The 18,845-nt window shown below is 42.5% G+C and overlaps 1 protein-coding gene and 1 pseudogene across 4 annotated transcripts in view; one reads left to right on the forward strand and one right to left on the reverse strand.

Moving 5' to 3' along the window:
* The first annotated feature begins 2,073 nt into the window (after positions 1-2,073).
* Positions 2,074-3,689, forward strand: LOC135557266 (gap junction alpha-10 protein-like; annotated as a pseudogene).
* A 1,780-nt stretch (positions 3,690-5,469) lies between these two features.
* LOC135557489 (transcription regulator protein BACH2-like) overlaps positions 5,470-18,845 on the reverse strand; it is a 110,031-nt gene continuing 96,655 nt past the window's right edge. For 2 of the 4 annotated variants that reach the window (XM_064990776.1, XM_064990778.1), the window contains exons 4-5: positions 12,152-12,358; positions 5,470-10,801 (exon numbers count right to left, since the gene is read on the reverse strand). In XM_064990776.1, the coding sequence (XP_064846848.1) occupies positions 10,319-10,801; positions 12,152-12,358 (690 nt within the window). In that variant the 3' untranslated portion in view covers positions 5,470-10,318. The remainder of the gene's footprint in view (positions 10,802-12,151; positions 12,359-18,845) is intronic. The other 2 variants (XR_010458215.1, XR_010458214.1) reach the window with 2 other exon arrangements.

The following is an 18,845-nucleotide window of genomic DNA, read 5'->3' on the forward strand; positions in this document are numbered from 1 at the left end:
GGCCAAACCAACTAGATCTCAAACTGAATTTTTTATTTTTTTGTTTGTTTGATGGGTGGTCAGCAAGGATCAGAATATCCTAAATGAATACAGCTCGTATAAGCTGTTTTGGTACATCTGCACTAGTATTTTTTTCTTTTTGTTTGCGTTAAATCTAATCTACCATGTTGATCCTGGGCAATATCCCATATCAACTTCACAACTCTTAATATGCCCCTGCAAGTTTATACCATATGTGGAGTTAAACACTGCTGCAATCATACATTTAATCTGAACTAATTGACACATTTTAGCAGTAATACTTTTATGGAGCATTGTCATATGTACTAAAGTTACATTTTATACAGCGTCTGGGGGGGGGGGGTTGTTTGGAAATAAAGATTGGAACTACAATTCAGGTCACATTTATATCTTATTTAATGCTGTAAGGTCACATGGCAGAAAGTACATTTTACTGTACGGTATGTCAACAGTATTCTATTTTGGATATATATTGTACTGACTTCAAGATGGTCAGTTTAAATGAATAAATAAGGCGTACACGTTCCATTTTATGTACGATTCAAGGTGGTATGTTTATAGAAATTAAGGATTTTAAGGGGAACATTTCCTGTCAGATTTTTGGTTGGTTGGTTTGGATGAGTGACTACCTGGTTAAACAAATGTACACTGTATATTGTGCATATTTTGGTTTTTGTAAATAAAGTGTATTTATTTAACTTGGTTTTGATTTATTAATGGAAATTGAACTCAATGACTACTTACCACCCAAATGAGTACAGCATATTTTAGGCACATTCTCAACTGCTGCTTAGGTTTTATTAGCAACAGGCAGCATATCTTCTGGCCAAAAGTATGAAAGCTTCATGGTCATAGTTCAGCACACTTATTTTTGCTGCAACAGCTGTCATGGGATATTGTTCATTAATAATTAATCCTTCTGGAGGGCAATGTTTCAAGGTAATACATGCTCTAATATAAATATCCAGAAACTGGGCCACGAAGTATGGGAATTGAGGTCAGTGCCTAAGGATGTACTTGCCTTAGCTCACTGAAACAAAGTTGAATGAAGTTGGTTATAGCAGAGTGATTGTAAGGACACCTTCTCTTTCATGAGAAATTAATGTCATGGAATGGGATCATGGGCTTGAGACTCACATTTGGGTGTATTAAAGGGATATTTCACAAAAATATGTTTTGGATTCCTTACCCTGTAAACAGTCTAGGGAGAAAGTATGACAGCAATCCGGGCTTTGGTATTGTTTAACTGGCTGCTAATGTAGGTAACATTGACTTGAGTTGGATTTGTACCACAAATGCTAAAAAGTTAGCCTTTGAAACGGCCAGGTAAACAAAACCAAAGCACACCTTGTCCATCGACTGTTTACAGGGTAAGGAAACCAATATGCCATGTTATAATTTGGGTGGACAATCCCTTTAATGGTGGCTATATTGCAACCACACAGTACCATGCAATGTAAAAGTAAGTGTTCAATACATTCCATAATTTATTTTTCTTTCCAATGATTAAATTGTTAACTCATATTTAGGAATCTAAATGGGCTACTAAATATCAATGGAAACCATGTGAATATGTTGTTCTAATTGTGTCATCTGTTAACAGTTTTCATTTATTTAATTAACAGAACTTTTGGGGTGGTCTGGTTGGTCTGTTGCCAGACTAGTCCAGTGCCTCAAATAGCCCACCGTGCAGTGAACTATGAGATGGGGCATGACTCGTTGAGCATTCTGTCTGGCCCAATAGATTGTTCATTTTGACTTGGTTATTTGAAAACATTTAGTTAGCAGATTTAGATCATATATAAACATAACACCAGAATACAGTGAAGATCAATAGATATTTGGAAAGTAAAAATAGCATGCATTTGACATGTTTTGGACATTCAAAGCTAGGCCGTGAGCTGATTGGCGCTGTTGGTAACGTTACATGTCCTGCCATCAACAACTGTGTGGTAAAACAAGCCCCAGGCCATTGTCCCGTCGCTTGGTGGATCGATCCTCGCAATCTATGAATCCTGCTTGCAACAGATTGGCGATACACTCATCTCGTCAATGGGTGGAAACAAAACGTACATTCTACCAAATATTCAGGTATTTCTGAAGCAAGTGGAACACACAACCTAGTTGACATGTAAGTTGTTTCTTACTCTTAAATCGTTTATTTTGACATTGCATGCTTGAACAGTCTACATTTGAAAGAGGACAATTGCATTGGAATCATGAAAAATATACACACTAAATTATGAAAAATATGCTTATCCTGTGAGGTATTTATAAAATACCATGGCCCATTGGAAATTCATGTATGTAAAATCTTTTTTATAGCATAAGGATATGTGACTCAGAAGATGGGGACTTGTTGGGGAGTATCTTAGAAGAGGTACATATTCATCCAACCATCGTGGGAAAAATCTGGCTAACCATCCTTTTTATATTCCGGATGCTCGTTCTTGGTGTGGCAGCAGAGGATGTTTGGGACGATGAGCAGAGTGAGTTTGTGTGCAACACGGACCAGCCTGGGTGTAAGAACATGTGATGCATTCCCCATTTCTCTTATCCGATACTGGGTGTTACAAATCATTTTCGTGTCCTCTCCCTCTCTGGTATACATGGGACATACCGTTTGAGGGCCCTTGAAAAAGAGAGACACAAGAAAAAAGCCTTCCTGAAAGCAGAGCTAGGGGCACTGAGCCCGTTCACGAGGACAAACAGAGGATAGAGAGGGAGCTGAGGAAGCTGGAGGAACAGAAGAGAGTAAGGAAAGCTCCACTCAGGGGCTCCTTGCTGCGCACATATGTTTTCCATATCTTGACGAGGTCAGTGGTGGAGGTTGGCTTCATAGTGGGGCAATATGTGCTGTACGGAGTTGGATTGGATCCTTTGTACAAATGTGAGAGATTGCCTTGCCCGAACAGTGTGGATTGCTTTGTGTCCAGACCAACTGAGAAGAACATTTTCATGATCTTCATGCTCGTCATCGCTGGGGTTTCTTTGTTCTTGAATCTCCTCGAGATATTCCACCTGGGAGTGAAAAAAGTCAAGCAAAGTCTGAATGGAAATAAAGGTACAGATGACGAAAGCTTATTAGCGTTCAGGTCCAAGAAAAACTCCATGGTCCAGCAGGTGTGTGTCCTCACAAACTCATCACCCCAAAAGATGATGCAACTCACTCAGACGGCCTACACAATGGTCCCTAACAGCCACGTGGATGCTATCCCCTTGTACCTGCATTCGGTAGCTCCTCACAACGATAGTGGTGGCACCAACGACTCAGAGCAGTACCTCAGACAGACTGAGCTCCAGTCCCTGCGACAGCTGAGGACTGTGGAGCACCACTACACCCAACGGGCCTAAAGGCTCAGGCCATCCCAGGCACGGCGGAGCACAGCCACGGCCTTACCTTATGCAAACAGAGCCGGGTCAGCGCTCTGCAGGATTACAGTGACATGAGTAATTCACCTGACAGTGGTCACTATCCCACGGGGAGGAAGGCTAGTTTCATGTCCCGAGGACTCTCTCAGACCAACCTGGACAGTCCTTCTGATAGCCCGAAATCCGGGAGTGGGACGGACACAGAGGCCAAGCGTAACGCCCAAGGAGAGAGCCCACCTATGACCCCGCCTCCAGCCAGTGGACGAAGAATGTCAATGTTAAGTAGAGGGATGTAAACAAATTTGTGCACAACATTTGAGAGAATTAATTTTTTTGTGCGTAATGGAACATTTCTGGGATCTTTTATTCCAGCTCATGAAACATGCGACCAACACTTTACATGTTGCATTTAAATTTTTGTTCAGTGTATGTTTGCTTGGGTAGTTCTAATTTCGAATTTTGGATATGTCATATGCTATCTTTGCAAGAAATATCTGTGACATCAAATGTAATTGCATTCGTGGAATTTTATATTTTTTGTCAAAGTGATATGACTGCAAGCTACTTGTAGTGACATTTTGCTAAAAGACAGTCTTCTCATAAGATGAGAATTCAACATTTTGATTGATAATACATGTAAAACATTGTGGGACATGATGATAAACTCCACCATGTACATATTTGATCTCAAAATGTAAATATGATTATTTTTTAAAGCACTTTGATATTGTTTATCCTACAGAACGATGGTAAAGTTGGAGATGGAAGTGCTCTTCAAATTGAACAAAATGTGAATTTATTGATGAATATCTTGAAATGGATGCTTTACAAAAAATGTAATATAATATCTTCAACTTTCTTGATATCGTTGAGAAATCTATAACCTGTTTGCTTGTACATAATGCTGTTCTAGGATCTGATGTACAACTATTCAAATGCAAATATGTCACATCCAAAATTATTGCCACCCTTGATAAACATTGACTGTATAAAATGATATAATTACAAATACTGAGCTATATTGTATGCTGAAGAGAATTTTAATATGATTTTATTTTATACTAATACAATTGCTCAGAGAACAATATTTTGTTTAACAAGTAATATGAAAAAATCTCAAAAAAGGTATGTATCAAAATTATTGGCATCCGTTTTCAATATGTTGTGCACCCTTCCCTTGCAAGGATCACATCACTGAGCCTTTTTCTATAATGTTTTATGAGATTGAAAAACACATTGTGAGGGATATTAGACCATTCCTCCATACAGAACCTTTCCAGACCCTTGATATCCTTCATCTGTACTTATGGACAGCCCTCTTCAATTCAAACCACAGGTTTTCAATGAAGTTCAAGTCCGGAGACTGAGATGTTGATTTTGTGGTGTGTTTTGGGTGATTGTCTTGCTGGAAGGTCCACTTGCGACCAGTGTCCTGGCAGAGGCGACCAGGTTTTTGTCTAAAATATCCTGGTACTTGGCAGAGCTCATGATGCCGTGGACATTAACAAAAGGCCCCAGTAACGGTGGAAGCAAAACAGCCCCATAACATCAAATATTTACCACCATATTTTACAGTAGGTATGGGGTATTTTCTGCATATGCATCCTTCTTTCGAAGCCAAACCGATCACTGGTGGGCGTGGCCAAAGAGCTTTATTTTAATCTCATCTGACCATAGTACCCGGTTCCAACCCAAGTGCCAATGAGCAAACTTCAGGTGTTTAAAATTGTTGGTTGCTCACAATACAGGGGTTTAAAAAAAAATAGAAACCCTTCCAAATAGCCTTTTGGCTTGGAGGTGGCGTTCTGTAACTCTCCAATTGTGGCTCTTGGGCTTTTCTTTGCCTCCCAAACCATCTTTCTCACTGTGCAAAGGGACAAGAAACACTTGGGTCCTCTTCTTATGTGACTACGTTACACCTTATTTCAAATCTGATATGATTTTAATCAGATAGTTCATATACCTTTGGTTAATTTCGAATTACACCTTAAAAGTACAGATTTAGTGAAAGAATACAACGAAGTAAAACAATATTTATTTGCATTTGCAGATATAAAAAAAAGGACAAAAATAACATACATGATATGATTCTTTATTTCATAAACAGAAATGGTGTCTAGACAAAAATGTCATTTATATAACACTAGCAATTGAAATGAATGAAAAGGGGGTTTACGCAACACCGTATTTACAATGGTTGTTAAAGTCATTTGAATTCATTAGGGGTTGTGTAGCATTTAAAAATGAACAAGGTAAGTAGAGAATAAGCAAATAACAGTTATTTCAAATTGACAATATTAACACAAAACAGTCTTCTAGAAAAACGGGTGAGAAAAACAACTTTGTGACTACAAGCTTAAGAGTTATTACATTTAAAAAAATGATGCACCAAAATCTACTAATACAATAATCCATATAATCTGTGTAAAAAGCATGTAAAAAAAACCCACCTGATGCAGTTTGCTGATACAGTCATTGACCAATTATGAGAGGTATGAAGGATTTCACAGGTAGATAAGTGTGAGAACGTCTGCACTGGTGGTTACTCAGAAATGGGGGGCGTAGGCCCCTGCATACACTCACTTCACTTGAATGTGAACTATGTCCTCTGCAAGTTCTAAGGCAAAAATCGGAGGTGCACTTGTATCCGTGTAACTCTGAAACATCCCCAGTTGAATGAAAAGACATGTTGAGGAAACACAGTTTTCTGTTTACAAAATGTAAAAACACTAACCATTAGTCCAATTTTAACCTACCAATTTCTATATACATGGCAAATTGAATAAACAACTTTTTTGTAAACATATTTAACCTTTCTTTTACTCCTAAAATGGTCTCGGCCTGTGCATGTAATCAGGATACCAGTATACTGTATTATAAAGTTGAGCATTTTGTGAAAAAGGCAAGTTTTGTTCGTCTTTTCAAAACAACAACCTTTGGAGTTGGAGAGACAGTGTTTTTTTTTTCCAGAGAAGCAGCACAGAAAACTAAAACAAACAAAAGTTAGACTAAACAAGAAACTATCCACCAAAGCCAGTTAACAAATCAAATTACATGGATGTTTTTTGTTGTTGTTGTGTGTTTGCTTGTAAAAAACTGCAGAGGTAAAGAACTTGAGAGAAATCCAATGAAATGTATTACCAAAACATAATTCATATTTGTACTCCAATGTATTGTGTACTCTCTGCAGTCTCTTGATGGGGTTGATCTGTATCGGGCCAAGCTCATTACACAGTATTTGCATTGGTAGAAATAAGCTTCGGGAATATAAAACCAGAGTTTAAAGCTATACTTTCACACACCCATAGCAAAGCCAAAAACATCAAAGTAAACATAAAAACCAGCTAAAAGTTACAAACGTCTGCTCCAAATTCAGAAATTGAGAAATAAAACACTTGGCACCCTGAGACGATATACAAGAGCAATGACTGATCCTGGTTAAAGTTAAACCAGACGATTGAGATGATGACACAACAAGCTTATTTCACCTGGAATGCTTGGGTGGGGGGGGTTGACGGTTGAGGTGGCCGTGCTCTACTTTCAACCACTGGCCACCATAGTAACACCACACATGGCATATCAGGCATGGAGCAGCTCTCTCAAGGCTAGAGGGCTAAGTGGTATGGACTGGACTGTCAAATGACTGGAGGGATGGTGCTGCTTTAAAAACTCTTCATGTATATCTGCATCCACCCAACCAGCCTTTACATGAATCCAGGGGGCTCTTTTGGTAGAGCAAAAAACAATGATGAGGAATTAGAAATGTTACGCACAGTAGCCTACACACCAGAAATATGCTATGCACTCATTGCTATCCAAAGAACATCAACAGTAATCATAATAGCATTATAAGGACATCTACAAACAGATAGAAGGATATCTATTGGTATAGCTTTGATGGAGAACGATATAAACCTGATGCATTTCAATACATTTTCCCAAAATATGACATTTGTCAAAATGTAGCCTAATGAGAGTGCTTTTCTAGTGGAACTTCAAAAAAATGAGTACGAAAAAGTCGGAATTGCATATGGTTTGCACAAATGTCCACTTGAATCCACCCATCTTTAGTTTTCTGTTTTGTATCTAATAATGGGGATGAATACCGTTCCACTTCAGTGACGGCTTATGAATCAGAGCAAAGTGGAAAAAGAACCTCGCAAACAACAATTTCAACAGGCAATCACAACTGCTCTAGACTGAAGCCTTCGAGCAAGGATGCCATTACGACATGCATGGTGTGTGTGTGTGTATGTATGTATTCATATTTGTGCGTATGCTTGTGGTTCTCTGTGTGAGACTGTATATAAGTCTAGCTACAACCTTAGGGAAACCTATGTGTATGGTCAAATAATCAGACTAGCAACCACACTGCAAAACAGAGCACTCTTAATACCACACGGTTTGTTCTCAGTCAGGACTGGTTGGAGAACTACATAACTTTGTCCAACAGGGGGCAGCAGAGTAACGCCAAGGGGAATTTGCAGACTCCTCAATATTTACAGTTGTATTTATCGCTCTTTCCTGACAAACTGTATAGCTTTTCGTCCTGAATGAAGTTCAAGTTATGAGCAAAGCTTTATATTCCAATTGAATTCACTCCTCTTCATAGGTTATGGCTCTATTTTCTTATATTCTGTATTTTCAAGCACATCTCTGACTGTTGAACACATAAGAAAAGTATTTCTGTATATTTACATTATAAATGTAAATATGGTTCATCAACAAAAGACAAGAGTAAATCATTTAGCTGAGGACTATCGTTAGAAGTAAGTAAGCTAGACAAACTAACTAAGTAAAATATACAGGGGCATGCATTCACATCACAGAATATGATGTTTTCAACAAATGTACAACCAGGGCAAAAATGTTACTATATCATATGATTGTTACTCAATCAGTTTGATGATGACACACACAGTGCTTTCACGTGAACTGAAGTCTCAATTAGCTTATTCAATTCTTAAAGAATTACAAATATCAGATGTGAACACTCTCAATATTATGTTAGCTTCCTTTTTTTGTTAATAACCCTGTTTACTGTGTAATGTCTTCATAGAGATATTTATATCAATATTAACATTCAATAAGATGTTTTCATTTAAGTGCCAATTCAAGTGTTTCGGTATCAGACTTTTCAGGATTCTGAATCAGCCCTCTATGAAGTGTTATTAGAACTAGTTATAACTGAGCATCCGGTGCTGGAAGGAAAGAGCCTGAATTGAGCCCAGATTCATTAGGAGAAAGTATCCTTGGTAAATATAAATACTTTGTGTCTGTTTTTGTTGTTGTTGCAGACAGAATAGCTATCCCTCAGCTTGAGAAGATGTCTACTCACACATTCCTTGGCAACATTGAAACATAACACCGAAGAAATCCAAAGGGTGCCTGTGAGAGTTTTCCTCATCGTACATATAGCATCTTCAAACACTGATAAGGAGAAATAAAGTTTCCTCAAAAACACAACAAGCTGAAACTCGTTTTCACATTTAAAGTGGTGTCAAATTTTGAATGGATGTGGCTTGATCCACTGGTTAATAACATACTTACACGGTCCGTGCCAGCAACATCCAATTTTCATGCAAGGGGCTCTGAAATGAATGTACGTGTGTGTGTGTGTTTTGTGTGCGTGTCAAGCTGATTTCCTGAGTTTAAGGACACCCACCCTTATGGGGAATTTTCCTTTGGGCAGGAAACAGCAAAGCAAATATTTCCCCTTAGCAAAAAACCCAGTGAAAAGAAACGTCTAAGCCTCTACTTGTATAATATTACTGTGACAGTCACCATGCTCCATACTATATACATTATACGTTCTGCCCAAGCAAGCACTTGAAAGTTACCATTACAACATCCAAATACAATGGTATTGCTGATGTGTGGGAACCAGGATTGGGGTTAATTCCATTTCCATTTCAGTTAATTCAGAAAGCAAACCAAATTGCAATTCCAATTTCACATTTTCCTCATTGAAAAGCCTTCAAGAGAGTTGGAATTCAGTGTACTTCCTGACTGGAATTGAAATGGAATTGACCCCAACCCTGGTGAGAACATAGCTATTTAACCACCTGTCAAATCGTTAGTTTCTCTCTTTCGTTTCAGTGCTGCGGAAGGCAAAGGAGGAATGTTTAGGTACTGTCTGTACACATTGTTTTGCTGTACAGAAAATGCAAAATGAGTGAAGCAGAAGACATTTTTTGCATATGAACATTTACAGTCTAACTGCTTCATAAATCTCACGTACAGAAGCTGTATTCTTATTTTCATGAATCATATCGAACATTCAGAAGATTTCTTCCTGAGTTTGAATTGCTGTGACAAGGGCCACCGAGAGAGAGAGAGAGAGAGAATATACAGAGAGCGAAAGTGTTTTAAGAGGTAGAAATAGATTGATAGGAAATAGACAGAGTAGAAGAGCGATTGGGAGAGAGAGACAGAGAGAGAGAGTGAGAAAGAGAAAGAGAGAGACAGAGAGAGAGAAAGAGAGAGCGAGAGAAATAGAGAGAGGAGAGACAGGGAGATAGAAACTGTAGGTTGATCGAGAGACAGAGGGAGCTGCTGTTAGGTCCATTGAGGTTTGAATTGAAGATGTGAACTTTGCCCATCCCTGTGACTGTAATACATGGATAAAGAACACTGTGGAGATCGCTGCCTGCCTGGACACGGTGTAGCACCATTGTAAGAGGAGTTTTGTGTGAGAAGTTCCCACTCTGTCATGGTTACAGAGAGGAGAATACCTGGAGAACAGTATTGCTGCTCTTAAGACAACTGTAGTGTCAACCTTTAAAAAGACATACAAACAAAAAATATTTTCAAAGAACACTGGCCAAGGCTGACCATCTCAACAACCCCGAGAAAGGGGTTTGTCAGAAGAAAATCAAAACTAAAAATTAAATAATAAAAATACAGATATTAAAACCACCGTTTACTAAGTACAGTCCTTTCTCGGCTGTTCATCGGTTGTACATTTATCAGTCATTTCCTGGCAGAAGTCTACCGTCACTGTCTGATTGGACTGTTCATTGAACGAGAGCCCCGCCTCCATGTATAACCTCGGCTCCTGGCCTTCGGCCTCGTTGCTGCCCGGCCCCCCGTCAGCCCCATTCCCCATGACCGAGTCAAGCTCGCTCTCTGAGGGCCCGGGGGACTTGAGGAAGCTGGGCTCCGGGGTGACTGATCCGGAGTGGGTGGTGAGGTCAATGCTGTTGGAGGCAGCATTGCCGGCAATGTCGATGGTGTTGGTGCCGGGCTTCAGGACCGGGCAGTAGTGGTTCAGGGACTGGACCTGCTCGGGGCTCAGCTGCACGTCCCTGCACACTTCTTGGGACAGACAGGAGAAGTTCTCCCACAGCTCACCCATACACTCCTTCAGCTGGTTCCTCTCTGTCAGCAGCTTGTCCTTCTCGTTCACCTGGTGAACACACAAGGAAATATTAGGGATGAGGACTAGTGTCATGAGCTGTGGTCTGACCAAGAGCAAAGATACATGCAGTACATACTGTGATACCCTTTGACACTGCAGCTGCACAGTCGACGTTCTACAAATGCTTCACGCTGCCTATAGCAGCAGCGTGACATAGATACGTACTACATGCCAATTCACCTCTTCGTATCAACATAAAAGAGTTCACGTGACCTAGCTTTACTGCTTGTTCACCGAGCTTATATTAAATAATGCATGCTTTGGATGAGGTTTGTGATGGGTGAGCATTCCCAGGATGCTGTGCGCACCGAGGTAACATGGGACCAGGTGGTGGAAAGCGGTTTGAGATGATGAACTTGTTCTCATATCCTAGGATGCTGCTGGGTGACATCAAGGGAAAGGCTGTCAGTCCACTGTGGAGTGTGTGTGTGTGTGTGTACATGTGTGTGTGGCTGACACACACAACACATCAAAGGGCCCGCAGCTCCACCCCCCATCATGGAACAAAAGCATACTGGCTGCCTGTGAGAGACCACCCGCCGCAATGCCATGGAAACGTGGGGGCGAGGAGGTAGGAAGAGAGACATACAGCCAGCACTCTACTGCGGATGCTCGACTCTTACTATTCTTCCCCCTACACACATTGCTGTACTTTGACAGCTTGGCAGCTAGAGGGCAGTCGGCCAGCGTGAAAGTGCTGACACGGTGTTGAGGTAATTAATCCCAAGGTAATGCTTGTTGTGCTGTCAACATGTGATTTAAAAAATAGATATATTTAACTCGGCAAGCCAGTTAAGAACAAGTTCTTATTTTACAATGACGGCCTACCCCCGGCCAAATCCTACCCTAACCCGGACGACGCTGGGCCAATTGTGCGCCGCCCTATGGGACACCTGATCACGGCCAGTTGTGAGACAGCCCGGAATTTAACCAGGGTCTGTAGTGATGCCTCTAGCACTGAGATGCAGTGCCTTAGACCGCTGCGCCACTCGGGAGCCAACAGTTATAATTAGTCCAGTGAGAGATCGGTACTATATAGACACTACATGGTTCTACTACTTTACATATGCCAGTAGGTCCACACACTATGTGCTGTAGTACTGTATGCGCCAGAAGAGGCTGGTGGAAGGAGCTGTAGGAGGACGGGCTCGTTGTATAGCTGGAATTGAATGAACGGAACGGTATCCAACACATCAAACGTATAGAAACCCCATGTTAGACTCTGTTAATTTCATTCCGGCCATCCCAATGAGCCCGTCCTCCTATAGCTCCTCCCACCAGCCTCCTCTGGTGTGCACAGTGTATCTGTGAGAGAGACATGGCTGGAGACACACTCACCAATTTTCTGATCTCACACTCCAGGTTCATGATACAGTCAAGCTTCCTCTTGCGACAGCGCTGCGCCGCGATGCGGTTCTTACTCCGTCGCCGGACGTCATGGATGAACTCCAGCTGCTCTGAGGTCAGTTTGTGCATTTTGACCATCATTTGGAAGTCGTTCCGCGGAAGATTTGTGATCTGATCGACAGGGAAAGGAAGCTTTACCTGCAAATCAAGAAATAAAGAATGGCTTTTCACATCTGACGTGGTACAGCGTTCACTTTTGAATGGAATATGGAAGGAACATGAATGTGAACGAACATGTAACAGTTTGATGAACCACTTTATGTGCGTGTCAAAAACGGTCAGCCACATTTTTTTACCACAAGATGGTGCCAGAGTGCCGTCAGGACCAGGAATAGAGGATGTGACTTACATACACATGTAAAGCCTGCAGCACTCTCTCTCTCGCTCTCAACCTGAAATATTGAACATCATGTAACCTATTCTCGGGCAGAGGGGGACAACGTGATCCAAGAAAGGAGTGTCTCTCCATCTGTCCCTGCGAGCTTGGAGAGGTGCCAGCGTGACAGATCGAGGAGGGACAGGCAGGGACTTGTCACCCCCATCCATAATGGTGTCAGGTGATATCTGTAGGGCATGATATGTAACATCTACACTAGGGGTAGGCAACTAGATTCAGCCGTGGGACGTTTTTTTTTGTCGGAGCGGATGGTCCGAGGAACGGAACATAATTCTAATAATTTCCACACTGCAAATTGACCCCAACTAAGCCCCAAAAATAGATTGTATTTGAAAATAACAATAATTTCATACGTTGAATAACATTGAGAGACGATCACATAGGTCTCTTTTTCTATTCATGGGAACACTTGGAAACAGATTTCCTGAATTTAACATATTTGTTGCTGAATTCCTGGTGATTTTACTGTCTTTTTTTTGGACACTACAAACGTTAGGGGGGGAGAGGCAAACAAATATAATCTTGCAGGCCAGATCTATACTATCAACCTACAATATTCCACGGGGACTGCAGAACAAAAGAACCACGCAGAGCCATACTTTCTCTGACACCTTCAGTCACATAGTGCAACACTAATCCGGAGAAAAGTCATTGGCAATAAAATACAGATAATTGCAAATTATCACAATACATTATTTCCATGGATTTGCTGCCAATTTCCACAAGGGTGTGATTTTTCCTCCCCGCAAAGCATCAATAGATCGCCTGATTTTTTCTGTACCCTGACAAACCTTCTGATACCGACATACCCCAGCGGTACCTCACAGCACCAGGGAGCCGTAGCAGAGTAGCTTAGGGGGGGAGAAAGAAACAGGATGGCAGAGAGACAGAGAGGCGAGGAGGAATAACAAAGAGCCAGAGGAAGACAGCCAGAGAGCTTTTGCCAAGATGAGATGAGCTGCTGCTCTCTTCCGCTCTGCTCTCTCTCTCCCCCCCGCGGCTGCCTCTCTGGAGCACGTCAACAACAAAGTCAAACAGCGAGGAGGGATAGGAGGGAGGGAGGGGGGAGGAGAAACGTCTCCCCGTTCTCTCTGTACCTGGCCGCTGCCAGATGGAGAATCCGAAAGCCCCTCGTGACTGCAAACTGAGCCCCACTAAAACAGAAGACTAGAGGACAATGGACTGGGCTGAAGCCTGCTTACACTCCCTCAAGCTACTACACACACACACACGCACGCACACACCACAGTGAGCCGAGATATATGGCATCACCTGGGGTAAGTGCTGCACTTCAAGGGACAAAGCAAGGTGCCTATTCACAAGCACATCGAAATCACTCTCCATTGAAAAGCAAATCTAGATGTCAATTTATCCCAGAGAGACCGGCTTGAATTTCCTCATTAGAAGCCCTCAGTCCTCCGAGCAGTTGAGCCTATTTCTCATCTGGCTGCTGCATGCAGACACATGAATAAATAATGGGAGGAGATTTCAAGGCCACACTAGGCCCTGCAGGCTCCCTCCCACTACCAGCCAGGGTATGACAGTAGCTACAGAGAGAATGAAGGCAGAAAGAGAGTGAGGGCAATGGAACACATCCACATTCTGCCTGCTCTATGTGATCTGAAAACAAACAGAAGATGACCCGGTGATGATGGCCCCATTGAGCGCCATCTAATAACCACTAGTTATAGTCTATAGAGTGACCAGATAGATGCACTGATAGGGGGGGCTCTCTCCCTGAAACAGGCTAGGGGAGGGAGGAGATGTTCAGCTACCTCTCCACAGCGAGCGACCTTGTAATGTTCTTCTCTTTTTTCTTCCCGGCAGTGGCGTTCGGCATTCGGAAGGGGTTCTGAAGGGGTTCTGAAGGGGTACCTAGGATATATTTAGTGGCTCCACCAGAAGAATCAGTCCAGCAGCAGCTCTGACGGCAGTCATAAATTCAAACCCAATGTGTTCTGGATTCTCACTAACTTTCTTTTCTTTTTTCCCCCTTCCGTCTTTCCTTCCTCTCCTTTTTCCCCTCTATTCCCCCCAGACTCACTCTTTCTCTGGGTCACTATGCTGCAAATAGGTCCAGAGTGAAAAGCAGGGCTTATCTGCTACCCGGGGCAGCACTGTGTGTGCAGCGCCTCTATACCCTACTTCCCTCTCCCCTCAGAAACACAGAGAGAGGCTGGGCATCTGGCTGCCTGCAGGTCCAGACTTGGGCCAAGCCTTAGGAGTCAGATGGTGGGGCGGCCCGACGATGACGGCTAACACCCGGGGTCAGTGGGTTCTGTACTGCCAGTCCTCATCTGTAGGGTTGGTGACCCACGTTGAACCCTGGGAGGGAGTTTAACACTGCAGCGCACTGTGCAAGAGAGAGGCATGCAAAGCCACCTACTACTGTGTTCCTTCCTAGCTATTGACACAGGCCCTGAGGCAATATAAATACAGATGTAGGATCTTAATTTGATCACTCTTTTGTTGCTGAGAATTTTCCTGCACAGCAGGTAATACCAATTTGTAGTGTATTCAAGATTTAAAAAGGCTTCTAAAGTTTGTAATTTCCAGGTTAAAATGTCAGACTTGATTTCCCCTAACAATGTTTTTTATCAACCCCTACAAAAAATGGCCATTAATTTGAATGTACATAATAATCCACATTTCCTGTTGCCGCAGGAATATTTTCCTGCTGTAGAAAACCTACTCAAATTAAGATCCTACGTCTGTACTTCCAATTTTCAAAGCAATTTTGTCTGAAAAGTGAAGCCATTGACTTAAATGGCCACGCACTGTGAATTGCTTTTCAGGTCTAACCGTCTCCCACTAGTTCTATAGTGCTGCTATCGTGACTGTGGCTCTGCCTCTGCATCAAAAACAGACCTTTATCTGGTGAGTACGATAAAACCTGAACGTGAACACCAGCGTCTTTCTATGCTGATTATATACTACGTGCTCCCAGTTACACAGTGATATATCACTTTTTATAATGTGATTACAGAGCATTATGCATCCTATGAAGATCTGGGAGAAGATCATGTTGTTACAGAACTCCGTTTAGTATCGTATTGCTTTTTCTACCGTAAACAAACGCTGTTGCCGGAAAACCCCTATGGGAGATGAGTTAGAGAGGCTCTGTGGTGAAGAGATGGGCTGTGTGTCTGTGGGTACTGTTACTGCAGGATGCCAGGTCCCAGGGGATGGAAGGCGAAGTGGCAGCACCCCAGCTGGCTTTAAAGCTGACACAGAGCCTGTTCTCAGCTGCCAGCCCCAGCATCCGACCGTTCCCCAATAGGCACAACAACAGCCTGACTCTGTCTGCACACAAGACAAATAACGAAACCTACAACAACAACAAAAAAATCAAAAAGGCTGCACCAAATCAGTATAATGTGGTTTACACTGTATGCCCCAAATGATTGAGACCACAGATGCATCATAACAAGGGTGGAGCAAGAAGTTTATTTTTATTTTTTATTTTTACTGAAGACTATAATAGAAATAACAGAAGTGATATTTAGGTTTGTGCACTTCCTGTGTCACATGTTCATTCAGGGGTTAACGTTTGGTGGTGGGCGAGATCGGAAACATTGTGCTGCTAATATATCAACTCTACTTCCCTATCACTCCCACCTCACTCTCAGATCAATATGTGCAGCATACTGTGACCAGACAGTTAGACTGAGCTTAACGCCTACACAGGGAGAGAGATAGCGAGAGAGAGAGAGAGAGAGAGAGGGGGAGAGAACGAGAGAAAGAAAGAAAGAGAGAAAAAAGGTCTCAGCTCTTTAAATCTCCTTTATCACTGTGAATTCCATCTCCTTTATCACTGTGAATTCAATCTCTTTTATCACTGTGAATTCCATCTCCTTTATCACTGTGAATTCCATCTCCTTTATCACTGTGAATTCCATCTCCTTTATCACTGTGAATTCCATCTCCTTTATCACTGTGAATTCCATCTCTTTTATCACTGTGAATTCCATCTCTGCTTCCTCCTCTGTGGGTGGATAGTGCAAAAACATTGGCTGGTGGTGTACTGGGTTCCGTATTCACAAAGCGTGCTGTATTCATTATGAACTGAAAAGTCAAAACTGATCAAAGATCAGCATTCACTCCTCTGAGACTCTTTATGAATCCGGGCCATGGTCCATGTTTCAGAGGGGCCTTTCCTGACCCTATTGACTGATTCACTATGTATGATGTCGTCCAGCTGGGAAGCAGTAGAAATACAGTTAAGGTGTAAAAATGTGTCAATTAAAAAGTTACCCCAGTGTGGTGTAGTGTCTGCTATGTGGGAGGGTGTTGCTAATGTGGCTACCAGATGTGGGCTCGTATGCAACACCCTCTAACCTCAGTACTGGGAGCAGCCAGGAGACCTCAGACTACCTTGAATGACTATTGCCTCTCTCTGCCAGACTAGCCTCCAGTTTAACAACTTCCTTCCCTGTCAGAATTCATTGTTCCCAGCGCCGGGGCTGCAGCTATTTCCAACAGCAGCAGCGTTGGGCGCTTGCCTGACTAGCTCTCCCTGAGTGGGGCCCAGTCTGTCTGTCATTTGCTCTGCAAATACACAGAGGGAGATTCATGGCAGAGGCCTCCCTGGACGCTAGCTGTGTTTGTTTGTACAGCCGACTCACTGGGGGGAATAAGGAAAAGAGGGCCCCAGGAAGCATGAGGTAGCAGTTTTGTTGCCAGATAAAGCTGGAGGAGAAAGCACGGCGGGATTTGGCCCCACACTGAGGCTCCTTATGTAAATGCTCTCCTACGCCTCCATCCATAACAACATGCAATAAACATGCAATAAACCAAACATCACTACTGCGAGAGACACACAGCAGCATCTGAGACCAGGCAGAGTCTGCCAACCTCATTCATAATCCATCTTATCAGCAGCAGGCAGATATAACTCCATGCGGGTCAATAGAGGCCTGACCAGGGGAGAGCGACTGCCCCCTCTCATTGAAGCCACAGAAGTTCAAGGCCGAACGGGCACTGCAGGCATTGTTAGCAGAAAACAGGATCCCCCCATTATAGTGAATGGAAATCTTCATGGTCATTGTGTAATCATTGTGTAAAAAAAAAAAAAAAAATACAAATGAAGAAACCAGGTACCAATAATTGCTTCTAATACACCAGATGTTTGTCCTTGAACCAATCATTTTTTAATTGCACAAAGAAGAAATTACAAGGATAATTTAGTTGCTAATGGCAGCCTTAAAGGCAGCCCTACCCCGGGCGGCCTTTAACTTGAGTTACTCAAAGAGAGGGGGCAGCACTGAGCTAGCCTGCAACGTCACTTCCTGGAGTAGCTCAAACAGCGCCTGTTATGTCTCCATGAGACGCCATCTTAACTGACTTAATTTGGCTTCTATTGAGTCTTCACATAGGAATGAATGGTGTCACGTGATCAGTGACCTTGTCCATTCATATATACAGTCATTGGATCTGACAGTGGATATTGTGCTCTGCTAATCGACTGCCTACAATAGAGTGGAGTGTGTGTTCCATCCACTCTTTGACTCATACAAGATAACAAAGGGAACTGGAAATGTCTGAAGAGTCATTTTGGGGCTGCTTTTCTCTTCCTCGACAGCTTTAACGCTGTAAATTACAATTGTCTATAGTAGAGCACTCAACAGTCCTTCAAACGGCCCATAAATCACTGGGTGTGGGTGCCACTGAGGTAATAATTACACATTACTGCAAGGGCTGTTAATCTCTCTGTTTGTGCACAGAAGAAGTGACTGACTGGATTCTTTCCACAGTCCCTGTCATGTGGCTCCAACACCGGTGAAACAGGGACGAGGCTCCGTGAATCCGATCGCCATGGCAACGCACCAGTTTCTCCCTCTCTCGGCTCCCTGCGCACTTCAAGGTCTCAGGCTGAGAAGCGGCGAGCCTTTATCTTCCAGGCAAAGAGAAAACACGTCTGCCGACAACAAAAGCAAATGCTACGGATGCAATAGTTTCAAGATGAAATTAAAGAGGCATCAGAGGCATTCTGTATGAAGAAGAAAAAGGATAATTTTACATTTCCTTTTGATGGAACAAAACCGCTTTCATCCTGATTATAAATTGTCCACTTGACTAGGCTGTATTCTATTTATCCTTAGTGATCTCACAGTAAACAACAACAACAACATCAACAACAACACCAGAGCTCTTCTGCAGTCAGCCTGGAGGACATCGGTTGTCTGGCCAGATGGATTAGGGGATGATTAAGGGATTGGCCATCCATCC

Source organism: Oncorhynchus masou, chromosome 16 (assembly GCF_036934945.1).
Source record: "Oncorhynchus masou masou isolate Uvic2021 chromosome 16, UVic_Omas_1.1, whole genome shotgun sequence".
In the NCBI taxonomy this organism is placed as follows: Eukaryota; Metazoa; Chordata; class Actinopteri; order Salmoniformes; family Salmonidae; genus Oncorhynchus; species Oncorhynchus masou.